Here is a 22914-nt window from a genome sequence, read left to right as displayed (position 1 = left end):
TTGATATTAGCTTATTGTATTTTTGTACCCTCATTCTGTACTTCCAAACTCGGTTTATGGTAGACCGGGTTCTGACAAAATCGTCATTGGCATCACCTGTAGGGAACGCTATGAAAAGCACGCGTTCCTAGTTTCTACTTGTTTTACCATTTCCCTTTATGCAATCAAACCTGAGATATGTCGAAATGACCGAGTCACAAAACGAATGTTCTTCGCACGCGCAAGAACGCCTTAGCCGACATGGCGGGGGTTGATCTGGTTCGCGCGTGTCAGTTCCCCATCCTAGGAACATGAGTGGTTTGACTGGCACTAGAGACACCTAAGTAGACACTATCATCTTCGGAACCAACCAAGGTCTTTAGGAGTGAGTCGGACCTAGCGTCCAATCTTAAGCCCGAGAGACAGTTAATTAACGTCATTTGCGAGTGCGTTGCTCTTTGGATTGGTGCCATAGGAGAGAAATAAAAATCAATCCCAACCTTATATCTGTAAAATTTCGATAGATCTGTTAGATTTAAATATGCAACCTTTAACAACTAAATGTGTGACTTGGTCATTTTATAAAATTAAATCAAAAGCTAAATTTTAAATCTAAATCGTAAATGATAGACCTTAATGCAAAAGTATAAATAAAATATTTAGTCTTGTTCTAAACCATCAAAAGAAGATTAATAAAACGGAAAATAAAAAATTAACCTAGATTTGTTTTAAAAAATGCAATAAAATGATTTTCAAGGTTATTATTTGTAATATTTGATGCTCAACTTTGAATGCTATGTATATAGGTTGACTAATTAATTGACCAAAGTTCATGTTAAATTTTATATCGTATGTTTTTTTTCTGACACACTCTAATAACATATTAATAGTATATGTTTAACAATTATGCTAACTCTTATTGGGATGGGGTTCGAACCTTATACTTTCCTTATGAAAATCAATGAGTTAGTTAAGAATAATAAATAGTTAACGGAATATTCCGTTATTAAAGTTTATAACGACGGAATTAGGGACGAAGCTAGTGTACGTGGGGGCAGTGGGGGTAGCAGCCCCCACACAGCCCACCCACCCCTTTATATATATATATATATATATATATATATATATATATATATATATATATATATATATATATATATAGCATTAGATATTATATAAAATAAATATTTATGTTTAAATTGTTGATAGTTTGAGTAGCTTAGTTGGTTAAATTTTACTTTTTTATGTTAAGAAAGCGGTCAAGGTTCAAATCTCATTAACAACATTTTTCTTATCTTCACATGTTTATTTTATCTCTTTTCATTCCTTCCCAAGATAAATATTTGTTTAGTCTACTTTTATAAATCATTTAATTAATAAAGTAAATATTCTTTTAGTCTACTTTTTATGAATCATTCAATTAATGTGTAATATACAAGTTTATATTATACTTCATTGTATTCGAATTAATTTTGAAAAACTTAAAGTTGATCTAACTAAAAAAAAATTAAAACGTATTTATGAATATAGTATTATTAAAATTATTTTATCTAATTTATTACGTTTCATATGTTGTCATAAATATTTTCACATTGTCACCCCACTTAAGTATACTTTTGGCTCCGACTCTAACTATATATCATGTAATGTATCAAAAACATTCTATTGTAATTTATAATGTATTTTGTATTTTAATCTTATTATGACTGTTTGATATTTTGTAATTGACATTTCTAACGTTATTTAAACTTCGTCCCCACTCACAAAATTTTCTAGCTTCGTCCCTAAACGGAATGCAGGAATATTAATTAGTATATAAGTATATATTAGATATAGTTATTATATATTTAGTACATATTAGTAGATAGAAAAAAAAATTATTTTTATTACTTTTTATTTTTTATACAGAAAAAAAAAAACGTGCATTAAATAAAGCATGGCTGATCTACACTACACTATCGGCTGCAATCCGTCTGTGATCCCTGGAATCTCTAGAATAACTTGCAAACCAACCTGCCCCGTTCTTTTATCTGTAAGATTACGTGTTTTCTTGAGGGGAAATGTAAAGATTTGCAAGTTATTTTGCTTTAGATTTTGTACATCCTTGTCTTTATGAATAAACCTTCCTCCTTAATTAAAATAATTGCTAGTTGAAACTACCAATTAAATTAAAATCAAAATTGGGCAGCATTCGATTATTGTAATATTGTCACATTTAATCTTTTTTAAAATTTTGTCACATTACATTCTTGACTTTTATTTGATTGTCATAATTAATTGTTTATTTAAAATTAAAATTTTATCATTCAACCATTAATAAAGATGACGAAATATGTAATTCAATCATTCAAACTTCTTGTCCCAAATTGAAATTTCTAGTCCTCTCTCATAAACTTCTTACAATATTATACTTAAACAAAATAAAATTTTATTTCAATTGAATAAAACACTTTTAGTAACCTTCATCATTATTTAAAATGTACGTATTAATTCGTAAACTATCTTTTCTTGGTGAAACTTCTTGATTTCTTGATTTGCAAGTCATTTACAAATTTCAGTGAATGTGACAATAATTATTAATGCTTATAAAATGTATTTGAGAAGATGCCATCCAATAATAATGAATCTTTGAAGAGGATGCTGAAACGACCAAGAAACGGTTGGGACTATCAATTATGGTTAAGAATACAGTGAAACATGCAGCTATATATGTACCAAATAACATGGATACCTGCTGGTGCGATCGATCAAATTGCGCTAATTAATTAGGTGATACCTTAAGTAGTAATCGTCGTACTCTTCAAGAAACGCAGGATGCATTTAAGTACTCACCTACACATCTGATTTGTTTGGAGGAGGAAATTATGAGGAATTAAGGGTCCGTTTGGAAAGCAGGAAAATGACTTTTGGAAAATGTTTTCTGGAAAATGAGTCATTTTTTGGAAAACATTTTCCTTTCCAGTGTTTGGTTGCATTATGGAAAACTGTTTTTCTGTGTTTGGTTCATTTTCTGAAAAATGAGTAGAATTGTATAATTAAACATTTTAATTATTTTATTTAAAATATTACAACATGTATAATAATATATAATAATATAATATTAATTTTAAATATAATAAAAAATAGCTATGTTTTTCAAAAAAAAAAAAAAACTAATAACATATCAAAAATATTATGGTGGTGGTGGTGGTGTAGTGGTAGTGGTGTTATTCGTTATAATAATAATAATAATAATAATAATAATAATAATAATAATAATAATAATAATAATAATAATAATAATAATAATAATAATTGGTGGTGGTATGACGGTGGTGGTGTGGTGGCGGTGGTATGGTGGTGGTGGCGACGGTGGTGGTTGCGGTGGTATGGTCGTGGAGGTGGCGCGGCGGCGGTGTGATGGTGGTGGCGGTGGTTGCGGTGGTATGATGGTGGCAGCGGCGACGGTGGTTGCGGTAGTATGGTGGCGGCGACGACGGTAGTGGTGTTGGTGTGATGGTGGTGGTAGTATGACGGTGGTGGCAGTGGTCGTGTGGTTGCGATGGTGGTGGTGGTGGTGGCGGCGACGGTGGTTGCGGTGGTATGGTGGTGGTGGCGGCGGCGGTGGTATGGTGGTGGTGGCGGCGACGGTGGTGGCGGTGTGATGGCGGTGGTGTGGTGGTGGTGGCGGTGGTATGGTGGTGATGGCGGTGGCGGTGGTATGGTGGTAGTGGTGGCGGCGATGGTGGTTGTGGTGGTATGGTGGTGGTGGCGGTGGTAGCGGCGACAGTGGTTGTAGTGGTATGGTGGTGGTGGCGGCGACGGTGGTTGCGGTGGTATGGTGGCGGTGGTTGCGGTGGTATGGTGGTGATGGCGGCGACGGTGGTATGGTGGTAGTGGTGGCGGCGACGGTGGTTGCGGTGGTATGGTGGTGGTGGTGGCGGCAGCGGTGGTGTGGTGGTGGTGGCGGCGGCGATGGTGGCGGTGGTATGGTGGTGGTGGTGGTGGTAGTGGTTGCGGTATTTGTGGTGGTTGTGGTGGTGGTGTGATGGTGGCGGGGGTATAGTGGTGGTGGCGGCGGCAATAGTGGTGGTGATGGTGGTATGGTGTTGATGATGTTGGTGGTGGTGTGATGTTGGTGTAAAAGTTGGAAAATGACTTCCCCCCCAAAAAAAGGGAAGTCATTTTCCTCCAAAACAAGCCTATTTTCCAAAGTCAACGAAAAATGATTTCCGTTGACTTGATTTTCCAGGCATATCCAAACACTGGAAACTTGGAAAATGATTTTCAGAACTCATTTTCCAGGTTTCCAAACACACCCTAATTGTGATTTTAAGGAAAAAGAATAATGTGGAAATAAAATATGAATTGAATTTATATTAGTTGGTAAGAAGAAATAGAATTATTTGGAATGTGAATAGAAGAAGTCATATGAAGATTAAAATGTCTTTATATAATAATAATAATAATCAAAGGCAATTTAATCATTTTCCTACCTTTTCTTTTCCCCGCTGCTGTTGAATTGGGATTCTCATGGGGAGTGTATGAATTCCAATTCCAATAAAGGACAGAATTGTAATTCCCCCAACAAAACAATGTAGTTTCACTAGTCAAAGAATTACATTGCAAAGTAATTGCTATTACAATGTAAGTGTTTGGTAGGTATTTGGATTGAAATGGAATAAGTAATATAAAAATCAAAGTGACCATCGTGTCATTGCAATTCCCAACAAAAGATGTAGGCCCTGTTTGGTAAATGGTTTTTGGCTGATAACTGTTAGCTGATTGTGTTAATTAGATGGTATAATTAATTGATAACATTAGCTGTTGTAGAAAAGTATTTGGTAAATTAGCTGTTAGCTGATAGCTGTTTGATATAATTTCTTTTCTTAAAAAACTAATTGAAAAAGTTGCTTGGAGTAGCTTTTTTGAATTTTAGCATTTTGGAGTTGCAAAAAGCTAATTAACCAAACACTTATAATATTTTAACTAAATCAAACAATTAATAGTGGTCAAATAAGTCAAAATTAACCTATAGACCAATTTTTTACCAAACAGGGTCGTAATATATATATATATATATATATATATATATATATATATATATATATATATATATTATGTAATAATAATAATAATCATTATTATTATTATTATTTATATATTTTGTACAGGGGTATTTAATTAACTATTTATGTCTTTTAAAAATACATTCCATTTCTATTTCTTAAACCAACCAAACACTGGAATAGCTTCATAAAGTCTATTTCTTTATCGAACCAAACAATAGAATATAATTCATGTTCTATTCATTACTTATTCCATCCCCTATGAAATAACATTCATATTCTCTCAAAATTCATTCCGTTAACCAAACATGCTCTAATAGGTATGCAAAATGTAGCATAATACGAGCGGCATGCCTTGATATCTTTGCATTACATTCTCTTATTTCTACTCCAAGATTCTCACTGCGATGACATTACAAACGTGCTTAGATATGGTTCAATAATTTTGTTATTTTATATTTCTGAGTTTGGTCCGTTTATTGAGGTGTTAAAATTGAAATCTAATAAATTTCTTTGATTGTTGAATCGTTGAGCTGGAATCATTTCCTATTACTCCATCAATTATTATTATATTAATTAAATTAAAATCACTCGACTACAAAGTTTAGGATCATTATATTGAATAGCAATGTTAAGGATAAATTTAGTCGTAACTTTGAAATTAAGTTGTCCAGCATGCAGCTAGGCAAGCAATGATTAAAACTTGTACAAGGGATTATATTGCTGGTGCTAATTTATTGTAACATATAATGTTTAAGTAGATTCACATTTTCCTAAAAAAAAAAAGTAAATTCACATTTTCCTCAAGTGGGTGTGTTTATAGTTTGTTTGTGTGTTTCAACGGTATTCCACAACGGTAAAACACCTTTAATTTGTCCCTTTGTCGGATTGGATACAACACAATCTTCCACCTTCTTGGGGGAAAGAGTCTGCTCCACTGACGGAGCTTTTGTGGTCCACCAACTCTGCTCTTTATTAACTTTTCCCTATATGCCAATGTAACGTAACGGTCCAATATTCGCCCTTTGCTCAATTCAAGCCAACACATTCATTATTATTTTTTTCATCCTTACAATTTTATTACAACAAAACTTTGTTTATATATTAAACATTATTACAAAAATTAAATACTACAAACAAGACAAATGAGAGTATCATACAAACCAATCAAATAAATAGAGAGAACTCAAAAAAAAAAAAAAAAAAAAAAAAAAAAAAAAAAACAAACTTAACATATTTACCTAAAAAAAAAAAAAAAAAAAAAAAAACAAACTTAACATATTTACCTAAAAAAATGTAATATCTACTGGTTTCAATGATTTCGTACCAATTAAAATAACATATGCTATGTTATCCTATTATATTCTATATAAATGTCCTTTTTAACTTTCTTGTTTCACAGTATCCTCTCAATGTTCTCTTAGACCGACCAGATCGTGGTGCCCTTGGAGTTAGAAATTTAAATTTTTTGGAACAAAAATATTTCCACATGTAATTGTGATCATGGTTCCACAACTACAAGAGCAAACTTGTTGATTTGATCATACTTTCCGGAAGAAAACCGGACCGAGTTGCAGAATTTGGAGACTCGGTGGTCGAACCGAGCCGACTTGCTTTCCGTCGTCCCAAAAGTCAGCAATCTCCCATCTCTACAAATCTCAATTCTTTCTCTCAAGTTTTGAACCAAACTCCACAGATTCTGAACCGGCGGCTTTGCCACGGTGAACAGACCGGATAATCTCTCTTTACAATCTTCGAGTCTCTTCAAATCACAACCCAACTCGACCGAGTCGGCGAAGCTTAAGCGGCCGAGTCTCTCCTTCAACTCGCCGAGTCTCGGTAATAACTCGTTGGTTAAGGACATATAATCGTTGGATAATAATCCGACAACCTCGTACAACAATTTGTTACCTTCCAAGAGGAGGGAATCGGGTGCTTTGCACATCTCTTCCATCAATCCGATCAATGAATTAACGTCTCTGATTAAATCCGAGTTCATGAGCGATGTGAGCTTTTCCATCTGTTTATCTTTGGCGGCGCTGCAAGAAGATGAGCAGAGGAAGTAGCCCGATACCCGTGAAGCGAAGAGTAAAGTCTCGAGGTAGCGCGCGTAGAATCGGACCCAGGCGGAGAGCATCCAGGAGGAGGCGGTGGCGCCGTCGCGGAAGGCGGAGAGTTTGAGGTAGTTGCGGCCGCCGGCGGCGGGGAAGATGGAGAGCTGGTCTTGGAGGATGAAGGGCCCGCGTTTGATGACGTGGTGGATTGTGAGGAGGCACTTCAGGGCGACGATGGAGTCCCCGGTGCGGTGGAGGCGGTCCATGAGAGCACAGATGAGGGTGGAGGCGATGGCGCGTGAGTTGTCACCGAGGGAGAGGAGAGATGAGAGGTAGCGGTCATCTGGCGGCGCGTTTGGCGAGTGGGCGGTGACGCGCAGGACTGCCAGGCGGAGAGACAGAGTGCTGGGTTTCGACACTAAGGCGAGTTTGGATTGGGAGGCTTTATCTTTCACGACTCCGATGAGATCTCGTAGGTTTGTAATTCTCCCCATGAATGAAGAATGTGAAGGGAGAGAGTTTCAGAGAGAGAGAGAGAAATGAGGAGAAAGGTGGAGTTGTTGAGATGGCAAGAAGATTTTCATAAATTGAGAATTTTTAGAAGAAAGTCAGATAAAACGGCAGACTATATTGCTAATCATCATCACTATTCACTTACCTATTAAATTATTATGAAATAAAAAAAAAAAACGCTTTATCTTGTCTTTGTTTTTAGGCTTTTTTTTTTTAAAAAAAATATTCTCGTTATCTTTGTCCCTTGAATACTCTCTCACTCTTAAAAATAGAATCCACTTTCACAACCTGCACGGACTTAACGCAATAGTTTAGTAGACAGTATTTGGGATAAGAATCTACTTTCACATCATTAAATTTAAAAATTCTTTACTTTTTTTTTTTTTTTTTTTTTACATCCATGCAATACTTTCTCAATTTCAAAACTAATTCAACTTGCATTTTATATTATAAATATAATAATAATAAAATAACAAATAAAAAAAAAAGTCAATTGCACACTTGCAAGCCATATAAGTAACAAAATAAAACAAAAAAGAACAATAACATGGTTTCCTATATTACCTTCACATATATTTATTATGTTGAAATATTTGATACTTTATACTAATTGTTTTCAACAACCTATAGCAAATTCCTTTTTAGTTCTCAACTATTATGAAATTACCACATCTAGTCTTATTTCTTTGATTTTTTTTTTTTTAAATGACGATGGAAATCCGTAACTACTACCAGAGAGTGTGTACTAGGTAAATCTTGTCTTGTAACCTTAATTGACAAAGGACAACAAAAGAAATAAGTCAGACTAGATTACCGATAGTTGATTGAATCAAACCAAGAAGACCAATAGACCACTTGAAAACCTTGTGATTATTATTTTAATTTTATTTTATTATATTCTTGACTTTCAATTATTTGTCACCATTAGTCATTTGTTTAAATTTCTATCATTCACTATTTATTTATTTAACTAGCATTTTGTACGCGCGATGCGCGAAAACTTATGCCCAATATTAAAATATTTGTAAGTAACAAAATTTAAAAAATTAGTTAAAATTATGTTTTGCAATTTCTTAAAGTGATGATACTTTTGAATTATCATATTTTTGAATAATATAGTAATCAAAACAAAAAAATAATAATAATAAATTATATTTTTATATAATAATAATTTACAAATAATACTAAGCTAAGACTCACATATATGATATATTGATATGGATACACAAATAATATATATATATATATATATATATATATATATATATATATATGATACACATATATAATTTAACATTCATATAAATATTTAATTAAAATATAATTTATAATTAAATTAATTGTTATATGATAATTTTAATAAAATGATAATTAAAAATAGGAAAAAGATATGATAGATGTAGGTGTATGGTAAGATTGGTAGATATATTAAAAACTAACGGTGTTATAACGGTGTAAGGGTGATTTTGTCCAATGCAAATGAATGTACAACAATTAAAGCAAAATGTATATATTTATTAGCATATAAAAAAGGAACAAAAATCAAGGACATAACTTGTATTGACACTTATTATGTTTTTAGATTTTAGATAATGATGGTTAACATGTAACTTATCATTTAATTGAAAAGAGGTTATAAGAAAATAAAATAAATTACATGTTGGGGTAAGATTTTTGGTTTTCAATGTTACTCAATGAAATTACATAAATTTAAATGGATGATTATGCTCGCCAAGTAAATGAAAGTCGATATAATTAGGCAACTATATATATATATATATATATATATATATATATATATATATATATAATTGACTAGATGTGACAATTTAGAATAATTGATGGCTAAAAAATGCTATTTCAATTTTTTTCTACGAACCAAAGATGTTGTTTGTTCCTAAATCCCAAGCACGCAAATTAAAATAACTAAAATATGGCATACAAATTGTATCATCTTAACCATATAGCATTTTTCAAATGGTTATTTATGATTTTTTTTTTTGGCCAGAAAACATTAATGTACGTTAAAGTGGATCAATCATTCAATATTTTAAATTACTCCTTTTAAAATGTTAAAGACATGCTCCGATCCAATTGATATAATTATGAAAATAACTCTTTATAGTTTATAGAGAAAAATTAAATTTTTCGTTCCTAAGTTATAGAGTAATTATAAAATTCGTTTCTAAGTGTTGGTCATACTCACTTTTTGTCCCTAAATTATTATTGGCGTTGCACTTTTCGCTCATAAGTTATCAGGTAATTGTAAGATTCGTCCCTAAGTGTTGATCATGTTCACTTTTCTTCCCTAATTAGTTATCATTGACGTCGCACTTTCCGTCCATGAGTAATACTAAAATTGCAAATTTCGTCCCTAATCATTACCACATAAATGGTATACTATGTTACTTAATAGACGACGGTTTTTTAAATAACCACCGTCTAATATATTGTATTATACTACGTCACTTAATAAACGGTGGTTGTTTAAATAACTGCAGTATATAGTTAACATACATGGTGGTTTCCAAATCGCCGTAGAAAGTGTATATTTACAACGACAGTCGCTTACACGCGTGACACTTCAAAAAACGGCGTTTATGTGTAAAAAAAACTGTCGGTGGTTATTTAAAGTGTATGACATAACAAAATTAATATAATGATGGTATATATGGCAATTATTTTAAAAAAAAATCGCCGTCTATTAAGTGACGTAGTATAACAAAATATATTAGAGAATGGTTATTTAAAAAACCTTTGTCTATTAAGTGACATAGTATACCATTTATGTAGTAGTGATTAAGGACAAAATTTGTAATTTTAGTATAACTCAAGGACGAAAGTGCAACGCCAATGATAATTTAGGGACAAAAAGTGAGCATGATCAACACGCAGGGGTGAATTCTACAATTAGTCTAACTCAGGGACAAAAAATGCAACGCCAATGATAACTTAGGGACAAAAAATGAGCATGACCAACACTCAAAAACAAATTCTACAATTACCCTATAATTTGGGGACGAAATTTGCAAATTTCCCTTCTTTATATTATATTATAATTATCTATTATAATATTGTCACAAACATCATGATAGAATATAATTCACTTATATATAAAGGCCGGGTGGCGGGTGCCCCATGGCATATTAGAACAGTCATATTATCTATTTTTTTTGGTACTATATATAGTTTTAATATCGTTTTGAAAGGGTTGCCCCAACAACTCGTAGAAAACGTACATGCAAATTGGCTAATAATTTGAAAACCAGAATCAAGAAAAATGATAAATGAAGCACATAAGCATTGCATCACGCTTATATTACTCAATCCTAGTAACCACCATTATGTTACAATTCTCATGACAAATCTTATAATTTTATTTTAAGTTAATTAATAAGTTAAGTTTTGTCTGAAAAATTAAGAAATTAATTTATATTATTTTATGATGGGGTCGGGTGTGATTCGTCATGTATTAAGTAAGATGAATTGACAAGTCTATTAGTACTGAATTATGAGAAAGTTTACATCGTGAAATTAGTTGACAAAAGATCAGATGATCATATTAAGAAGGTTAACAATCAGCTCACATGTATTGTACTTATCAAACTAATTGTTTAACCAACTCGATTATTGAAGTTGATTTCACTGCACATTTATTTTCTTTATACGCATTCCCTCATGTTATTTTTATTTTTTATCGTTCTTTTCATGCATTGCGTCATTTGCGTGTTAAGTATCCTCTTGATTATGCACGTCTCTATTCAGCGAATTCAATCCAAGAAGCGCCGAGTCTTCTCATAACGATGGAGACAACATTACAGAAATTTGTTTGCTTTTGACTAATAATAAAAAAGACCCTTAAATTTAGCACATGATTTCAATAATTGTCGATACCTTTTGACTGAGTGAGTATTTTATAATTAAAAATTTATTATTATTATTATTTAAAGCGAGAGGGAGACACTTGAAGAAAATAGTTATTTCTCTTACTTATGATAATAATAAGAAAAAAAAATCAAATAAGTCCTTGAATTTCACATAATAAAGTAATTATATTTTTAAAATTTTAAAAGTTACAATTAAACACTCTAACTTATAAAAATTGGTCAAATAAGTTCAATTTACATGTAACTATTAAATCACCGGTAAAATTAAGAAGCAAATCATCATTGACCAGAGCTGACCATCATTGACCATCGTTCTTAAAAACAAAATCGCCACAATTCAAATGAATATATTCAAAAATATTTTAAATATTAACTCAAAAAATAATAATAATATCTAAACTAAATTTTAGATAAATTTAATAGGTTATTGGTTAGGATGTGTTTTTAGTTATGTTATATACGAATATAAATTTAGTTTGGATATCAAATGTAAAAATCTTAATATATTAGCTTTAAAAGTAAATATTATATTTATTTCATTTAAACCAACTATATCCTAAAATATTTTAAATATAAGAACTAAAAATCCTAAAATATTTTATTTTAAATATATTTATTGTGTTAATTTCATAACGTTAGTCTACAAAAAATAAAATTGAAAAAATGAGTGTTAGTAAATAAGTTCTATATATAAACAGAAAACAGAGATCAGAATTAAAAAAATAAAAAAAATAAAAAAAATAAAAACAAGAAAAAAAATTGAAAAATTAGAAAACAGAAAGCAAAAAACAGTTTCGTGAAGTAAACGCTACGGGCCCAAACTTCTAAACACATGAAAAATATTATAAATTCAATTAAATACATCAAATGACAATGCTAAAACGTCTCCAATTTGTTTAGAGCAATGTTGCAAAACACGCTAGGCGCCCCCTAGGCGCCAAGGGGGCGCCTAGCGCCTAGGCGCCGGTTTATTTTTTTATTTTATTTTTTTATTTGTTTTTTAATTAAAAATAAAATTTAAAATTTAAAATTTTTAAAATTTAGTAATAAAATATAAGGTTTCCCTAGTTATTTCTTAGAAACTATTTATGAACGTGGTTGTAAAAGTGTTCAAAAGATTGTTTAAACCATCTAAATACATAAAAAACTAAAATTAAGAGCTAAAGAAGCATTTTTTTGAGAAATTAGTGGACCAAACTGCCTTTGGCTGTTTGCGGTGGATAGATCTCGAAAAAATACGCGATTTGAAAAAAAAATTGACCAAAACGGACAACCGAGTCAAAAGTTATGCATTCCGAAACTTTTCCGACATTAAAAAAAAAAAAAAAAAAAAAAAATCCGCCGAACCGGCCGGCCGCGGAGGCCGTTCCTCGCGGCGGTGCAATGGCGCCTAGCACCTAGACGCGATTTTTGCAACATTGGTTTAGAGTAGAGGCCATTATAAGTTGATACTAGAAATGGATTCCGCTTCATTAGTAGTCAAGATGTTCCAAGATATGAGAGATGTTAATGGTGGACACAACAGGTCTTTCCCTCCCAGCAGGGGTGTTTTGTCACTATGTTGTGAGGACAATGGATAGAGCTACTCGGCTGTGCAAAAAAAACAAAAAAAAAAATATATATATATTATATAAACTTATCAATAAAGCTAAGGTGTTTATTTTTATTTTCTAACATAGAGTTGAGAAATGGGCTATGCTGGATTGAATTAATTGCAGGTAATGTCTTTTGTTATGATGTCCAATACCGAATTGCGTGAGGCAGCCCAAAACATGAGACCACATCAAAATAACATATAAATTATGCTGTGCATCCGTATGCACTATGCATAGTGTATACGGATGCAAAAACGACGTCGTTTTATAAAAACGCGCGTCTCACTTAAAAAAAAAAATCAGTTTCGGTTTCCAGCAACAACATTATATTGTGCATAATTTGAACTATATATTCAGAATCAATGAACTAAAATTCCAGAATCTATAAACTAAAATTCCAGAATGAATGAACTAAATATCCATAATGAATGAACTAAATATCCAGCATGAATGAAAAAATCAGTTTCGATTCACGTCTAAATATCCATAATCAATGAACTAAAATTCCATAATCGAAACTGATTTTTTTTTTAAGTGGGATGCGTGTTTTTAATAAAATAGCGCCGTTTCTGCATCCGTATGCACCATGGTGCATACGGAGGTGCATACGGATGCACAGCATACCGATCCAAAATAACACTTCAACCTGGTTGTATGCTCAAAAAAGTCTCCGCCTATTTGGTCTCATGCTAACCTATCGGCAAATTATTATGTGGAATTGGGTTCAAAAATACACAATTTATATATTGAATATTCATAATTTATATACTGAATGTTCACAATTTTACATACTGAATTTTCTCAATTTACATAAACAATTTACCTACTAAATGTTCACAATTCAAATTGTGAACCTTTAGTTTATAAATTGTGTATTTTAGACTCGATTCACCTTGCAAGATGGATCTGGATCCATAGTATAACTGCTATAACCTACCTGACCCAACAATTGTTATACCATGCAACACGGTCCACTTTAAATTGTAGATTTTGATTCAAAACAGCATTCATATTGTATAACTGCAGTTAACATATTATATACTTATTTCAATTAACATATTATATACATGTAGTTAACATATTGTTTACTTATTATAATTAACTATTATGTACCTTCAATTAATAAATTTATGTACCTTTTACAATTAACATATTATATACTTTCAATTTATTTACAGGTAAATAATATGTTAATTATAATGGATACATAATAGTTAATTGTAATAAGTTATAATTATATATTAAACGAATGTTGTTTTGGATCAGAGTCTATAATGCAAGGTATATTCTGATTCATGGTATATTTTGCCACATATATAAATGTCTCATTTCAAACATTTACGACAGTATGAAGTGCATTTATTATTGAGTTAATACACAAAATCGTCCTCGACTATAGTGGTTTTTCTCAATTTCGTCCTAAACGACTTTGGTGACCTAATATCGTCCCAGACTTTTGTGTTTCGCTCAATTTAGTCCCAGACTTTTGTGTTTTTGCTCAATTTAGTTCATCATTTGTTATTCTGTCCATTTGGTGTTAAATAAATAGACAATTCAGTAATTTTAATATTGGCATCTCTTTACTCATAGACATGTGAACTGCGAAATCCCTTTTTTTTTTTTACGAATTACTCCTAAAACTGCGAATATAAAATTTGATTTGTAGGTCCGGGAGTAATTCGTACAAGAAAGAGGAATTTCGCACTTCACAAGTTGAATGTAAAGAGAGATCAATATTGACATTACTGAATTGTCCCTTTATTTAACACCAATTTGACGGAATAACAAATGGAGGACTAAATTGAGCGAAACACAAAAGTCTGGGACGATATTAGGTCACCAAAGTCGTTTAGGACGAAATTGAGAAAAATCACTATAGTCGAGGACGATTTTTGGTATTAACTCATTTATTATTCTAAAATGTATGCATAATTTTTGTTGGGTCGAAAAGTGAAGGCAAGATTTTATTATTATTATTATTATTATTATTATTATTATTATTATTATTTTTGATATTATGATGGATGGAACGGGATGGGATTGCAACAACCGCATTCATTATTGTGTGGATTATGAGTGGATCATAGTTCACATAACTGTATAAATTATATTATCAAATAATGTACATTTAATATATAAATAATGTACTTTGAGTATATTAAAAATGTACATTATATTTAGAAAAATTATACTATTTAAGTATTAAAAATATATTATTTTGTATAATCATTACTGGAAATTATGAAATTTTCGACCACCTGAAAACGATCTTAAATTAAGTTGATACCAAAAAATTCAAAAAGTGGTCAGAAATAGCAACAAAGGTTTTTTCGGATACCAAAAATGGTCGGAACAAGACTTTCAACTTGATTTAAGATCACTTTCAGGTGGTCGAAAATTTTATCTCCAGTAGTAAATGTATATTCAATACACAAATAATGTATTTTTAATATATTAAAAATAAACTTTTTATTATGATCCACGTAATAATTTGCCGAGAACGGAGTGATTGGGGTGGCAGGTAACGTTGTGTCGTTATCTCTGCGTCAACAAAGGGGTCTTATTATCAAACTCTAGACAAGAAAGAGAAGGCAGAAAAAAGAAAAAGAAAAAAGGGAAAATGGCACTTTTTCCCTTTAAGTTATATGTTTATAGCACTTTTTCCCCCTCAATTATTTATGTAAGCACATTAGGCTCCTTAATTATTTTAAAAGTGATGGTTTTTCCTCCTAATATATTAAATTGACATTTCTACCCTTAAAGTAAACATTTTATTTATTTTACTTCTCCAACAAATTATTGCGTATATGTAACGATTACCACGGTTCAGTTCGAACTGAACCAGACACTATAACAATCGAAGTAAAAGTTTTCAGTTATGATTTAGATCTAGAATTTAATATTTGGATTTCAATTTATTAAATTTAAGAATAAAAAAACTGGATCATGAACCGTGAACCGGCGGTTCCGGATCCGGTTCGCGATTTTGAATCGTCTTTATTTTAAAATTTTATTTTTTATTTTAAAATAGTCTAAATTCAACAATAAATATATTTTATTTTTTCAGTTCAGAACATGAACCGGCCATTCCGGTTCGCGATTTTAATAAACTATAAATATCGCGTTTTGATTATAAATTGTAATTGGAATATTTTGGTTTGGTTGCTATAGTATCTGTTTGGTTTGAACCAAATTATAGTAATAATTTGTTGGAGAAGAAAAATAAATGAAATATTTATTTTAAGGGTAAACATGTCCATTTAACATTTCAAGGGGAAAAAGAGCCACTTAAATAATTCAAGAGGAAAAATTGCTATAAGTATATAACTTAGGGGGAAAAAGTGCCATTTTCCCAAGAAAAAAAAAAAGGCAGAAAAAAAAAAGAAAAAAAAGAATGGTGCAAATTTTATAACGTGGAACCAAATTAAATGCAAATCACCTGAAAAATTGACACCACTATTTGTCTCCATTCGTTCCCCGGATGTCGTCGCCGGTTGTATTTGTTAATTAAGAACATTCTCAATAGTTTAAGCTGAGATCATTTCTCTAATTTTTTGTAAGTTTCAGTATTTATATCATTATTGATTATCTCACTCAATTACAAAAAAAAAAAAAAAATTATTTATTTTTTTTAAAAATTCTCATTTTTTGGGATTCACCATTTTATTACACTATATTTTAATTATTTCTTTATTTATTATCATTCTAAAAATTATAATTGTAATTATAATTATAAAATTGATCTAATGTTATTAATAATTATAAATTTAATAATAATATTATTGATAAATATAAAATTTTAATTTAATTAATAATTATAAATTTAATAATATTATTAAATTTAAAAATTAATTAAATAAACTTGCAACATAAATTTAAACATTACTGAGTATGTTAAATTAAATAAATAAATAAGAACTGGAGTTGATAGCTATCACTTGCAGAGTGACAACTGGAAAGTTTAAAATTGAAGTTGGCGTTAACCTCTCCTCATGTATAAAAAAGGAGTCCTCCAAACTTAGAAGAAGAGGGAAAAATCAATGAAAAAACTCTCTTGTTATCAAAGTGTTCTAGTTACTATGAAAAGCTCTATGTTGTTGAATCAAGTTTCAAAGTTGAAAAGAAATCTGTTTGATTTCTTAAGTCCAACACTCAACTACAACCATCTTTTAGTCAAATTAAAAGAAATTGGAAAATCATCCTAGCAAGGCGACTTAGTGTGTGATCTTTGGTTTCTTTGATAAGACATTGAATGATAGGACAACTTCGTGATTATATTAACCCTTATCTCAAGGATTGTCAACTGGTAGATGATGAAGGATTCATGCCACTTTGTATTGGTGCACAAAATACTCCGTGGAAACCTCTTTGGAGTTGAGTAGAAGAGTTGAGTAGAAAAGTTCTTCCGAACCACTATATATAAAAATCTTTGTGTCACTTTGCATTTATTTTCCTTACTCTTATTGTGCAACTAATCCCATACTTACACATACAAACACTTCAAATATAATCATCAAATTTAGCTACATATTTTATTAGGTAAGCGTAAAGACTTTCACCGCAAAGAAACTCTTTTCTAGCTTAAATTTACAAATTGAAGCTCAGTTCGAGCAGACTCGAATATGTTTTTATATTTGTTAAAAAATCTATTCAACACCATCTTCTCCCCATCCCTTCATAAAATGTCAAGGGTTCGATCCTTGGCTTTGGGTATATATGGAACAGTCTTAAATCTCCAGACCAATTATTCCACCCAATAGAGGTGCCTATAATTCAGCTAGAGAATTAGTCTCTGTGTCGACGGCTCCCTCCCCTCATTCATTATAGTAATTAATTTAAAAGAACCAAACAATAAATCATTACTTAAAGGCTATCTTCTAAAAGTATCATCAACTTTACAAGGCCTTGTCTCAAATTTTACTTCAAAAGATTTGTCTTCGATTAGAAAGACACCACTAAACTCATGATTGATCGAGATAGCAACTTCTTATAACAAAAATACAGAAGAATGAATTTCTTAGAAGAAATCTACTTTAATTTTGTGAGAGGAGTTAGCATCATTTTATTTAAGAAAATATTAAAATTCTTTTAAAGAGTATTGTCACACTTTGTCATTACTTTTAACTTTAAGAAGTAATAAGTAATATTCAAATTAAAAAAGTATGGGGACATTGACTCTTTGTGCTCCAGTAGGTTAAGAAAGTATGTATGAACACACACACATACATAATTTACAGTACTCAAAACACATCTAATAGAATCATCTCCTTTATCTCCAATAAACTACTAACAATAAATATAACACATGTTTAAAGTTTCAGTTAAAATGATTAAATGAAATACATGATTTTTGTTACAATGTCTTTAACTTGTATGTTACAAATGAGTGAAATGCCCATTCTAACCATCTAGTGCCCAGAATTGAAAGGCAATAATCTCAAATACAAGTTGATGAAAAAAGACATTAAAAAAATACCCCCAAAAAAGTTTATTTTCCCTCCTGTCATCTCCTTAGAAAGTAGACATACAACAAAAGGAGAGGTGATGAGGGACAATAGTAGTGGAGAAAGGTAGTGAGAAACCAGGCTATAAAGCAATTTGTTGTTATTCGTTTTGTTATTTTTCCTGTCATATACAATCCCAGCGTCTTAATGTCAGTCCAAAACTTAAACGTAACTGCCCCGTATAATATTAATATTAATATACTTCAATTCTTTTCTGAAAATATATAAACAAAATAAAATAAAAAATCAATTCGATTGAACACTAAAATGAGGGAGACCGTATATAAATTAAAGGTGCTATATATATAATCAGAAAGCAATAGAGGAAACAAAAGAGTGATGCAAGGTCTAGAGTATTCAAGCACTATATATGTAGGGGTGGTTTCTTTAAAATAAAAAATAAAAAATTATTATTAAAGGCATTAATGATTAAAAACTTTGCTTACTATAAAGGTACGGTATTCGCATTTTACAAATTTTCAATATTTTGTGGTCCGGTCAATGATTAAAGTAAGTGCGCTCCACACAACATTAAAGGCAGCTACCATTTTTGTGGCAATTAATATCATATATGAACCAGTTCCACATAGCATTATAGACTATGGATTAAAACAACAAGATACATAAACCATATTTGTAAGATACATAATTTCATAACACAAAACATAAAAAATCACAACACAAGACACATATCATAGTAATTTGGACCCAGCTACATTTAAAAGACGAGGTATAATATTTATACTCGTAAGGTACATAATTTTATAACACAAGACACAAAAGATCATAACACAAGACACATATACATGCATGTTATATAGTTACTTATTTTGCCAATATGATTTAGGTACATAATTTATATTCAATTCATAGGCACAAAATTTCAGAACACAAAACACATAAATTCTTAACATAAGATACAATTACTAATTTGTTCCATTACAGAATTCATACTCATAAGGTACATAATTTCATCATACAGGACACAAAAAGTCATAATATAAAACACAAATACATGAATCAGGGTCCATAGTGCAGTGTGAACCCTGATCCATGGTAGCCTATGATTAATCTGATTATATATTATGTAATATGTATACATTATTTGAGGTCTTACGTTTGAATTACACTCTAACCCGTCACTGATGCTATGCTTTAGAAGTGATAAACAATTAATATATTAGTAATTATACTGAGTTAAGTGTTTAATAATATAAGCTGTCAATTTTAACAGCTTATCATAGTTGCTAGTCCAGTAGAAATCTAAAAATCGGTAATTGGTTAATTTCCTATAATATGTCTAATTATAACATAGTTTGTTTAACTCCTTAGATCTTAACCTTAATGAAATTAATTAAGAATTAAAAGGTTGGAATTTAATGTCATCATTCCGGCATGAAAAACTGGCATTTTGCATAAAGGAAAATACTATTTTTACTCTCAATTTTTAATCCATCCCATAAAATTTTGATAGTGGCATTTTCATTGGAACCCACAAAATGAGATAACTAATCATCAATTGTCACATAAGAAAGTAAAAGTAAGAAAGTAGAAATACGGAGTATAATTCCCTTTAATTTCAGTTGTTGGATGGGCTGTGGATTCAGTAATGATTTGATCCCACCTTTGAAACAAATTATTGTGTGGACATATAAATTGTAATACAAAGTACATTATTCTTGTATTGAATGTATATTATACAAAATAATATATTTTAAATATTCAAATAATATATTTTTTCTGAATACAATTTATATTTTAAATGTACTAAAAGTACATTATTTATATATTAAATGTACATTATTTAATAATATGACAACACTGTGTATGATCGCATCTTAGATCTCCATTCTTTTCTTTGCAATGCCAAAAAAATTAAAAATTAATAAATAAAAAGTGAAATATATTATTATCAATTGGCAGCATTACATCCTTAGATTCCATGGCCCCTCGTGGACTTCACCATTCATAAAAAGCACCTTTTGTTTATATTTTATTTATTTATCCTTAATTATTCTTTTTAAATTTTCTTGAATACTTTAATCCACTGCAAAACGAAAATATTTACTAAGAGCTGAGTAGTTTTTTTTTTATTTTTTTATTTTTTTGTAGAATAATAAAATACTATATAAACCACCTCCACCCTCCACACCATTTGGCCAAGTCCCATTTCCATCATACTTACAAAAATGATCAAGTCGTATCCGGCGGCGGCCACCAATATTTCCACCGGAGTTACCACCGTGGATTGCCAAAAGCAGGTCCGGTCATGGCGGCTCCTCCGTGCCATCATGGAGTTCCTTATTCCCAGCTGCAACTGCACCTTCGTCGAAGAAGATACCGACGACGAAAACTCCAGTCAGACCTCCGACAACTATCAACGCCGACAACAACCGCCCTACATCTCTTCCTCCTCCACCACCATCACCGGCACTCTGTTCGGCTACCGCCGCGGAAAAGTCAGCTTTTGCATCCAAACAAGCTCCAAGTCCTCCGCCGCCGCCGCCCCGCTCCTCCTCCTCGAGCTCGCCGTCTCCACCACCACCCTCGCCAGGGAAATGCGCGGCGGCGTGCTGAGGATCGCGCTGGAGAGCAAGAGGAACGGGTCGCCGGGAACGCCTCTTCTGTCGACGCCGGTGTGGAATATGTACTGCAACGGGAGGAAAGTCGGGTTGGCGGTGAGCCGCAGGCCGGGAAAAGCGGACATGGAGGTGCTGCAGAGGATGCGTTCCGTGGTGGTCGGCGCCGGAATCATCAACGGTCAAGATCTGAACCGGAAAGATGATATCATGTACCTGAAAGGAAAATTTGAGAGAGTTCATGGTTCGTCGGAATCGGAATCATTTCATTTGATTGATCCCGACGGTAATGTCGGTCAAGAACTCGGCATCTTCTTTCTCCAGTCGCGCCAGCATTGATGGCATGCATGCATGCATGTAGGGTGTTATTAATTACTCCGCACATGTTTGACTCACTGGGTTGGTAAGTTGTATTTGGAGAAGAGATTAAGGTTCCAAACTCTACAAGAACAATATGAGGAGAATTATATTCAAAGTGGACAGATATTCTGTGAACACCAACATTTGACCTTAACTGCTAAGAGTGAGTTACTATGATCTATATTCTTCTAAATGCTTTGTCCCGTCAAAGTATGGAGGATCTTGGGTTGGGATTTATTTTTTTCGGCTTTCATGTCATTGAATTGTTTTCCCTTGACTTGCCGTGTACCCTTTTTTGAGTCATGCTTTGTTGCATGGCTTTTCCACCGGCACCGGAAATATTGTTTGAGGGTGTTTTAGCAGCCGAAGAAAACTAGCTTGAAAAGTTGTACTCTTTTTAATTAAAGTATTAATAATTGAAGAAACTTCAATAATGTCAATAAATCTGGGTACTTGATTGTATGTGTCGTTATATCGTGCACCACGATACATAATTGATTATGCACCGCGCAGTGTTAACGGAGTGACACTATATTGTATTTAAACCGATACTGTCTCATGTATTATTTTTATATTATCAAATGAAATTGCACTTATATCAAAATGATACTGTAGTTGTGGTGAAATGAAACTGCAGTATATATAAAATGAAACGGAATAACATTTCACATATTTGAGTGTATATTGTACAATGAAGCTCTAATTATATCGAAATGATCATGTAGTTGTGTTTTAATGAAACTACAGTGTATATAAAATGAAATTAAATATCATTTTCACATATTTGAGTGTATAAATATTGATTGAAACTGTAGTTATATCGAAATGAAACTGTAGTTGTGTTGAACTGAAACTGCAGTGTATACAAAATGAAACTGAAGAACAGAGTTATTTTTTTGCGGATTCCGTTTCTTTTCCATTAAATAAAACAACGTTATTTTGATGCGCGGTGCATAATCGATTATGCACCGCGGTACACGATATAATTTGCCTGATTGTATTTTACCTAGAGGTATCTACGATCTGGTTCAAGGTCGAACCAGTCCTAAATAAATCCTAAAAAATGTGGGTTTGGGCTTCACCGGGTTTAGGTCTAGTTTAGCCCAAACATGAACCGGCTTATAGAGGGTTAGTTCATGTCTTAAAAAATAGCCCGGAGTCCAGCTTGAAATCCACCCAGGACCCGGCCCGAGCACAGTCCGAGTCCTTAACCAGCTCAGGTATGGGTCAAGTCCCGAGCAAATCTAGTATGGGCTTTATAAATTATAATACACTTTATAATATTTATAAGTTATCAAATAATATTTCAAGTCTTATAAAAAATTTTAATAGTACAAGTTCAAATGTTATTAAAGTCTTATAAATTTTTAATTTTGTAGAAACTCATATTAATTT

The 22914-nt window shown here is 31.8% G+C and overlaps 2 protein-coding genes across 2 annotated transcripts; one reads left to right on the top strand and one right to left on the bottom strand.

The window, feature by feature from the left end:
* Nucleotides 1–6371: 6371 nt before the first annotated feature.
* LOC109180457 (putative clathrin assembly protein At4g40080) lies at nt 6372–7673 on the bottom strand. The gene is made up of 2 exons (XM_019330056.1): nt 6507–7673; nt 6372–6390 (listed from the first exon to the last, which is right to left on the bottom strand). Exon 1 carries the CDS (start codon nt 7573–7575, stop codon nt 6529–6531), a length of 1047 nt encoding a protein of 348 aa, XP_019185601.1. The 5' UTR covers nt 7576–7673; the 3' UTR covers nt 6372–6390; nt 6507–6528.
* Nucleotides 7674–20743: 13070 nt separating this feature from the next.
* Nucleotides 20744–21948, top strand: LOC109180164 (protein MIZU-KUSSEI 1-like). Its single transcript, XM_019329646.1, has one exon. The coding sequence runs from the start codon at nt 20770–20772 to the stop codon at nt 21496–21498; it is 729 nt and encodes a 242-aa protein (XP_019185191.1). The 5' UTR covers nt 20744–20769; the 3' UTR covers nt 21499–21948.
* Nucleotides 21949–22914: the final 966 nt, after the last annotated feature.

This window comes from Ipomoea nil, unplaced genomic scaffold (assembly GCF_001879475.1).
Source record: "Ipomoea nil cultivar Tokyo-kokei standard unplaced genomic scaffold, Asagao_1.1 scaffold1026, whole genome shotgun sequence".
In the NCBI taxonomy this organism is placed as follows: domain Eukaryota; kingdom Viridiplantae; phylum Streptophyta; class Magnoliopsida; order Solanales; family Convolvulaceae; genus Ipomoea; species Ipomoea nil.
The sequence above is the reverse complement of the archived record's forward strand: the minus strand, read 5'-3'. Positions and strand labels throughout refer to the sequence as shown.